General features: G+C 52.2%; 1 protein-coding gene across 2 annotated transcripts in view; it reads right to left on the minus strand.

Annotated features, from left to right (window-relative positions):
- The window catches only part of Fgd5 (FYVE, RhoGEF and PH domain containing 5), a 98037-nt gene extending 95622 nt beyond the window's left edge, over positions 1–2415 (minus strand). For both annotated transcript variants that reach the window (XM_057755613.1, XM_057755537.1), the window contains exon 1: positions 2237–2415. In XM_057755613.1, the coding sequence (XP_057611596.1) occupies positions 2237–2249 (13 nt within the window). In that variant the 5' untranslated portion in view covers positions 2250–2415. The remainder of the gene's footprint in view (positions 1–2236) is intronic.
- Positions 2416–8217: the final 5802 nt, after the last annotated feature.

Below are 8217 nucleotides of genomic sequence, written 5' to 3' on the forward strand. Positions count from 1 at the left end.
GTTGCAAGAGCAATTATCTTCCAATTTCACCTCGCAATGCATCTTAATTTAACATCCATTCCTAGGTGCCTGCTGGAAAGTCCAAGCTAAGCCTGCTGGTTTCTAATTAGGATGCTGTTAAGCTTGTCCAGTGATCCACAACAGGGCACTTCCCAGGGATATCGTGGGAGACAGAGTAGGGAGAGGCCTGGGGTCTGGTCAAAGCCCTTCCTCATACAGCTATGTGATCTTGTTCACATCTCTTTGCCTCTGGAAACTTCCTTTTGGGGGAAAGGAAGAACTATCCAGCTTTTCACGGAACCATTGAGAGTTCAAGGAAGCTAACAGACAAAAATCACTCAACAAAGTCAAGAAGCAAACATCCCCAACAAGTTAGGCCTGGATTTAAAAAAAAAAAAAAAAAGGATGCGCAGGGGTGGGAGGTTGTCTGAAACTGAATAGCCCATCTTGGTACTCCTCGACTGTCCATCATCAGGTTGCTGTGGATACTAACTAAACTGAGGGAAAAGCATATCCTAGTGGTAACTAATTCATTATAAGTTCCTGAGAAACATGAGTTAGTATTCATTGGTTGCGTAGGATGGACCCTGTTCTGGTATAGTGACAAATCAGAGATAGATTCTGACTTGTCAAAGAGATAAACTGATGAACCTGCTCAGGGTCACATAAGCAGGTGGTGACTTTGAGATCCAGCCCCAGGGAGCCCTGGAGAAGGGGGCGGGCATGGCATCCACCCGTCAGTCAGTGTGAGGTTGCCGCACTGAAAATAGAATCTGGTCTACAGAAACAAATTACAGGACAGCTAAAGGTGCCCACCGCAAAGGCTTCCTGGGAGCAAACCTACCTCTCAATTTGTTCGGACAGTCCCCATCTTCCAGACTCCCAGGGAAGGAGGGCCTGCTCTGGCCTCCTGCAGGAAAATGTGAGGAGGCTGGGCTGGCTCTCTCCATTGTTACAAAGCAGTTTTGTTAGGAGGGCAGGGAAAGCCAGCCTATCTCTGTCCAGACCGTGCCAGCGCCACAGAGGGCAACATTCCCCAGACAACAGTGAGCGACCAGACCCTGGGGACCCTGTCCAGTGCTCTTCACACCCATAAAGTGACACTCCTGCTCATGGCCCCCAATTCTGTGACCCACATTAATTACCCCAAGCAACACTGAATCCTGGACACAGAGAGGTGGCGGCTCTACTCCTCTGTCTGTGGTAAGACCAGTCCAGTGTCTCTAGCCGCACCTTACTCCCAAGACAATGACTGTTTCTAGTAAGACAATCTTAAAAAGAAAAAAGCCTCAACCACCACCACCACCACCACAAGCAACAGCAGCAGCAGCAACAGCAGGATATGATTCCAAGACAGCCAAAATGGTGGCTTCCTGTTTCTTTGGGAATGTGTGTTGGGAGTGTGGCATTGGGCAGGGTGCTGGGTGGGGAAGGGGCTTACCTTGTGTGCAATGGTAGCAGTAAAAGAAGCAGGGCAGACAGTCCTGAGCAGGTGGGTCTCATTAGCTAGGATTAGACGCTAGCAGACTCCAGCTTTGGGAACTTTCTAGCTTTCCCGGGCACGGGCGCAGCTGGGAATCCAGCTTCTAGGCACCGCCCATCTGGCTGAGGCTCACTTTCCCAATCTGCTAAATGGTACTCCTCGGCAGAGATCGCTAAATTTCTTTGAGAACACTTTTGGGTTTCGCTGACCCGGTGAGGTCTGAGTCACTGAATGGGACGCGAGAGGAGTAGGGTGTGAGGGCCGCCGATGAGCCTGGAGAAGGGCTAACCCCTCGATCCCCGCCTCGGTCCGGCAGTGGAGCTCCGGCAGGGAGTTTTAAGAGGGGTGAGCCTAGGCAAACAGTTCAGACTTCCTAGCTCAACCACAGAGCTCCCGGCGTCTGATGGCCGAGTTGGGTGTGTCGAGCCCTAAAGTACCAGAACAGATTCTGGCGTCGGGGAAGCGTAGCGGATGCGCCCCGGGGCCAGGCGCGGCCACCAAAGGGCGAACGAGGACCTGCTGGGACCCAGAGGACAGAGAGGAAGGACTGGGGGGTTACGACTAGGTCTTTTTGGAGGGAGGGGGTGTCCTCTGTTTCCGAGGGGATCTTCCTCGGGGGGGGGGACGGCGGGGTGCCTGGGACAGGACATCCCAACTCTTGGGCTCCTAGAGAAGGGACCCCCCCCCACCCCGGTTCCGCAGGCTCCACTTGCGGAGCCTGCGGCCGGTGCGGAAGGTGGCGCGGGTTCTTACCTGCTCTGTGCATCTTCCACCGTGGAGCCCGAGGCTGGTCGCTGCGTGCCGCGCGGGTCCGTCTGTCGGAATCCCACTGCCGCCCGGTCCACCGCACCCGAGCCCGCCCCGGCCCGGCCCGCCCCGGGCACAGCACTCCGCTGCAAGGCGAGGGGCGCTGGGCGCGGGGCTTGGGCGGGGCGGGGCGTCCGCTCGAGCTCGGGGCTCCAGGCTCTGGCCGCGCCTCCTCCCCCTCCTAGATGTTTCCTCCCGCTCCCGAGAGGAAGGCTTTTTTTTTTTTTTCTTCAGTGCTGTCAGAGACCAAGGGTCCCGGCGTCTCCACGCACACTTAAAGGAGCCGGGGCTATGATCAAGAAGACCTAAGGAGCTGTACAAGGCTTGGGGACAGAGGCCATATATACCTTTATTTTCAGATTTAGATGTTAATTCAGTTTAGGCTAGGCGGTGTGCTGACCACGGAACATGATAGCCACAAGTTCTTGTCCTCATGGAGCTCAGATGGGGCGGTCGTTGGGGACTTAAGACAAATTAAACCAGCAAACACCATGGCATGGAAGGTCTGCTTAGGCTCTCCACAGCCAGAGCCCATGGGGAGCGTGTGAAATGCGCATTTCCGGGCCCCTCGGCAGACTCACAGAATCAGAGCAACTGCCAGGACTTTCTGAGGAAGCCGAAGTCAAAACCACGGGTGCAGAGTATGGCTGTCTAGTCCGCCATCACCTCTTCAAGGTGTCTAGAAAGGGATATCTGGTCACTAAGGAGGTTTGACTCACACTCTACAGGGGCCCAGTATCTTCTCAGTATGGCCCGTTGATGGCCACGGAGATAGATGCCTTTGCCCTTAGGGAACCCTGTTTGACTGTTCACCCTGACATATGCAGTCCTGCTTCTTGAGACTGGAGCTCAGAAGAGGCCCCCAGTGAGAGGGGTCAACCACACCAGAGGTGAAGGAAATAACTTGGGCAGACCTGGAGGCATAAAGAGGCATGGCATGTTGGAGAGGACCAACCAGTAAGTGTGTGGGCTTGGCATAGAGTAGGCCTCAGTGTTCCTGGTTATACAATTAAGAACTAAATTGGAATCTTTCAAATGACCTTTCCATCTCAGAACCACTGCACCAGACTCCTAAGCCTCCAGCCTTTTGGAGAGAAACACTTATGACTCTGGAATAGAAAATTTATAGCTAGGGTCAGCCAGATGGCTCAGTGGATAAGGAGCTTGCTGTGTCAGCCTCCTATCACGAGTTCAATTCCTGAAGCCCATGTAAAGGTGGAAGGATAAAGCAGATTCCAAAAGTTATCTTCTGGCCACCACAAGTACACCATAGCTCATTTGTATGCCCCTGCTCCCACATGCTAACACTAAATAGATAATTTTTAAAAAAATAAAGAAAATATCTGGCTGGATTTTGTTATTAAGACAAGTTCTTTGTTTGTTTTTGCTTTTGTTTTTGTTTTTCAAGTCAGAGTTCTCTGTGTAGCCTTGCTGTCCTGGAACTCTCTTTGTTTGAGGCTGGCCTCAAACTCACTGAGATCCACCTGTCTCTGCTTCCTGAGTGCTGGGATTAAAGGTGTGCATACCACCAAACAGTCCTAAGACAAGTTCTTAGTAGACTTGGATCGATGCATGATGGTTAGCTGGAGACAGAGGTGATGATGGTGGCATTAGAGGTGATGATGGTGGTGATGGAGGTATTGATGGTGGTGGTGGAGGTGATGGGGGATGATAGTGGAGGTGATGGTGGTGGAGGTGATGATGGTGGTGATGGAGGTGATGAGGGATGATGGTGGCAGTGGAGGTGATGATGGTGGTGTTGGAGGTGATGGTGGTGGCTGTGGAGGTGATGATGGTGGTGATGGAGTTGATGGTGGTAGTGGAGGTGATGGTGGTGGTGGAGGTGATGATGGTGGTAGTGGAGGTGGTGATGATGGTGTTGGAGGTGATGATGGTGGTGGTGGAGGTGATGATGGTGGTGTTGGAGGTGATGATGGTGGTAGTGGAGGTGATGGTGGTGGTGGAGGTGATGATAGTGGTGTTGGAGGTGATGGTGGTGGCGGTGGAGGTGATGGTGGTGGTGGAGGTGATGATGGTGGTGTTGGAGGTGATGATGGTGGTGGTGGAGGTGATGGTGGTGGTGGAGGTGATGGTGGTGGTGGAGGTGATGATGGTGGTGATGGAGGTGATGATGGTGGTGGTGGAGGTGATGATGGTGGTGATGGAGGTGATGATGGTGGTAGTGGAGGTGATGGTGGTGGTGTTGGAGGTGATGATGGTGGTGATGGAGGTGGTAGAGATGGTGTTAGAAGTGAATGAAATAGCTGTGGAGAATGTGGCAGTGAGGTAGACAGTGACAGTGGTGATGCTGCTACAGGTAGAGAGGGAGCACTTGTGGACATCTCGGTGAAGACTGATGACTAGTCTTCAGTATATGTGGCAGAGTCAATGAGGAGGAGGTCAGCAGGCAAGAAGTAAAGGAGTTGGTGATGGCAGAGGCAGTGAGGAGCAGGTGATAAAGGTGGTGGGAGTTGCAGAGCTGAGGCAGTAAAATGGTCGAGGTGATAGAAAAGGTGGTAATGAAGGAGATAGCATACAGGGTAGAGAAGTTTTTGTGTGTGTTTTTTCCGGATGGTGATGGAGCTATTTGGTCAAGTTATGGAGTTGGTAGTGATACAGGCAATAGTGGTAGACCATGTGATAGACACGGGCAGAGGTGGTAACTAAAGTAACAGAGATGGTGGCGGTGACAGAAATGGTGGATGGTAGAGTTGGTTGGGGTGATGGAGAGGGTATATGTGATAGTGGTGGTAGATTTGATCGAGGTGATGGAGACAATATGGGTGATGGGGTTGATGAAGATGGTGGTGGTGGTCAAGATGATGGAGACAATATGGATGATGGAGCTGATAAAGATGGTGGAGGTAGTCAAGATGATGGAGACAATATGGGTGATGGAGTTGAAGAAGATGGTAGAGGTGGTCAGGGTTATGGAGACAGTCTGGGTGGTGGGGTGATGAAGATGGTGGAGGTGGTCAAGGTGATGGAGACAGTCTGGGCGATGGGGTTGATGAAGATGGTGGAGGTGGTCAAGGTTATGGAGACAGTCTGGGTGGTGGGGTGATGAAGATGGTGGAGGTAGTCAAGGTGATGGAGACAGTCTGGGTGGTGGGGTGATGAAGATGGTGGAGGTGGTCAAGGTGATGGAGACAGTCTGGGTGATAGGTTTGATGGAGATGGTGGGGTTGATGACAGTAATAAAAGTGGTGGAGATGATGGAATTGGTTGAGTGATGGAGGTGGTGTAGGTGATGGATTGGTGGAGATGGAAGTAATCAGCTTGAGGGAGGTGGTGGAGTTGGTGGTAGAGAGGGAAAGGAGATATGTATGTCTGAACGTGTGTGATGCTGAGGGAGTAGATAAATCCTTTCCATATTTGATGCAAAAAGAAACAAAGTTAGTTTGTTTTTTTAGAATATGCAGTAAAATCCCAAGAACAGAGCCTCAGCAGGATCTGGGAGGAGGCTCCTGTGACTCAGCTGCCTCTAGGGTTGTTTTGCTCTGGGGTTTGTGGGAAGGGGTCAGAGTGGGGGCAGGGAACTACCCAGCCACTTTGCTCAGCTAAGTCCAACCGAACACGGTTGGATGTGGGACCTGTGAGCACAGCCCCAAGGCCAATGGGGGAAACCACACAGCTTGTTCAGCTGAGGCAGAGGGTGGTGTGGAGAGACAGGCTGCAAGGGCCAAATCGGAACTTCTTTGTTTTCACTGATGAGGGAAAATGGATCCCAAAGCCTATGACTTTGCAACCATCCTGCCCAGGGTGATGACTGTCATGGCTAGTACTTGAGCATTAATAAATTGCATTAATATATGCAAGTTTGCCAAGAATCCTAGTTACTGTGTCCCCATTTCACAGATGGAAACTGCAGTCCTACAGTCTAGTCAGTTCATTTTTTGGGGGGGGCGGAGGGTGAGACAAGGTTTCTCTTTGCAGACCAGGCTGTCTGAGATCTCAGAGATCTACTTGCCTCTGCCTCCTGAGAGCTGGGATTAAAGCTGTGTACCACCATACCCAGCTTCTGGACTTCCAGTCAGTTCTTACATCCTATCCATCTATTGACTACAACACCCGAGTTACCTTGTGAGGGCACGAGGCTGTCCCCACTTTTCTAGAGGAGCTGGGCAGGACACCAGCGATACCTTGAAGGCAGATGCCCACAGAGGCAGGACGCTCAGTCTCCCCAGCAGTCACTCTTTCTATGTTTCTCATTCCTTCCCTCTCGCTCTTCCTGTCTGAACCTCCTAGTGAGACCACCTCACCTCTGCAAGAGTGTCATGTCACCAAAGGAGCCATCTTTATGCCTCTGAAGTATCTGAGTAACAGTCAGGTGTAAGATCTGAGCTGGGAGAACTGGGTGCTGGAGTTAACTGGGATGGATATCCAGAATACCTGCCAGGCGAGAAGGCCACGGCCGTGGTAACTAACGCTGACGGCTCCGTGCTCACCTGTCCACATCCTACATCCTTCTCAGGGCAGCAGAAAGGGCTAGCTGTAGCTATCCCCACTGTGCGGATGAGAAAACCAGAGGCAGAGAGGTCAGACTGCACCCAGAACGCGGAGCTGGGATGGAGCTGGGTCTAAGTCAGTGTAGCTCCCAGGCTCGTGCCCACCACTTGCCTTCTGCCTTCTCCATTCAAGAGTCCTTGGCAGAGGCGGAGCCAGAATCCTAGGCCCACCCTCCCTTTCACCCTTCTGGCTTCCCGATTGAGTTCCCAGCCAGGCCCTGGGGCAAGCTACAGACACTCCATGCCCACCAGAGCTCCAGGGTAACTGAGGCAGCAGATGCTCTTCCACGCAGCACTAATGTGAACACACGACCCCATTCCCCATAATAGGTGGTCGTCAGACCCCACGGTGCCATGATGGCTCTCTGGGCTTCTGAGTTCAGTCTCCCTCACTGGACCCTTCAAGGTTCCAGGACCCTCCTCCTCCCCGCCAATTCCAGCCTGAGGCTCCCAATTCCCTTGCACAGGACCAGGTTAACGGCAGCCTGGATTCCAAGTGCTGAAATCCAGCTGCCTAAGCCACCGCTTGCGGCCTGTGCAGAACCAAGCTGCCTGGAGGCCCGGTGGGGCCATTCTCCACAGATAAGCGTGCACCCAGCCTTTCCACACAGTGGAGAATACCTGGCATCAAGCTTCCCAGACAGGCAATGGAACCCTGTGACGACCCCAGGCCACTTACTTAGTTTCTCTAAGAAAAAAAAATCGTGATAGCTAATATTTGCTAAGTACTTGCTTTGTGTGCTCAGGAAATGTGTGGTATAGATTAATTTATGCAGGCCTTTCAGTGACCCCCAAAGGAAGGCACTGTCAGAACCTTCTGTTACCGGGGAGTCGATCAGAGCACAGAGGCCGAGGCACATAGCTGGTAAGTGGGAGATTCTGACGCTGCTTCTTCCTCATCCAGTGCTCAGGAAATGGCTATGGTCATGTAAGTGCTAGACTATCAACAATGTTTAATAAAAGCTTGCAGACGAGAAGGAACTGGGATACACAAGCGGCAATCCTAACACTCTGGGAGCAGTAAAGAGCACTTACTGAGCACCTTCTGAATACTAGACCGGCTTGGGGGTGGAGGTAGAGGTCACTATGAGAGCCCAGCAGGGGACACAGGGGCTGGCCTGGGCTCTGCTTCCTGTCCCCATTGAGAGGAGGTGACAATCAACTTCATTTCCTGCCAAGACAGAGGCCTTTCCTTGAAGGCCTCCACTGCTAGCCTCCTCTCCTTTCCCAGTCCTATGGCAGGGGCCCGTTGGGCTTCCGGTTTTCCGTGAGATACGCCTTTTGTCCCAAGAGATAAAGGTATCTATGAAATAGAAATTCCTCTGGCCCTACAGCCTCTAATTCAGTGCTTCTCAACCTGTGGGTCGAGACCCTTTTGTGGGGGTTAAGGGGTCGCATATCAGATATTTACATTATTGT

The sequence above is a fragment of the Chionomys nivalis genome, chromosome 1 (assembly GCF_950005125.1).
Source record: "Chionomys nivalis chromosome 1, mChiNiv1.1, whole genome shotgun sequence".
In the NCBI taxonomy this organism is placed as follows: domain Eukaryota; kingdom Metazoa; phylum Chordata; class Mammalia; order Rodentia; family Cricetidae; genus Chionomys; species Chionomys nivalis.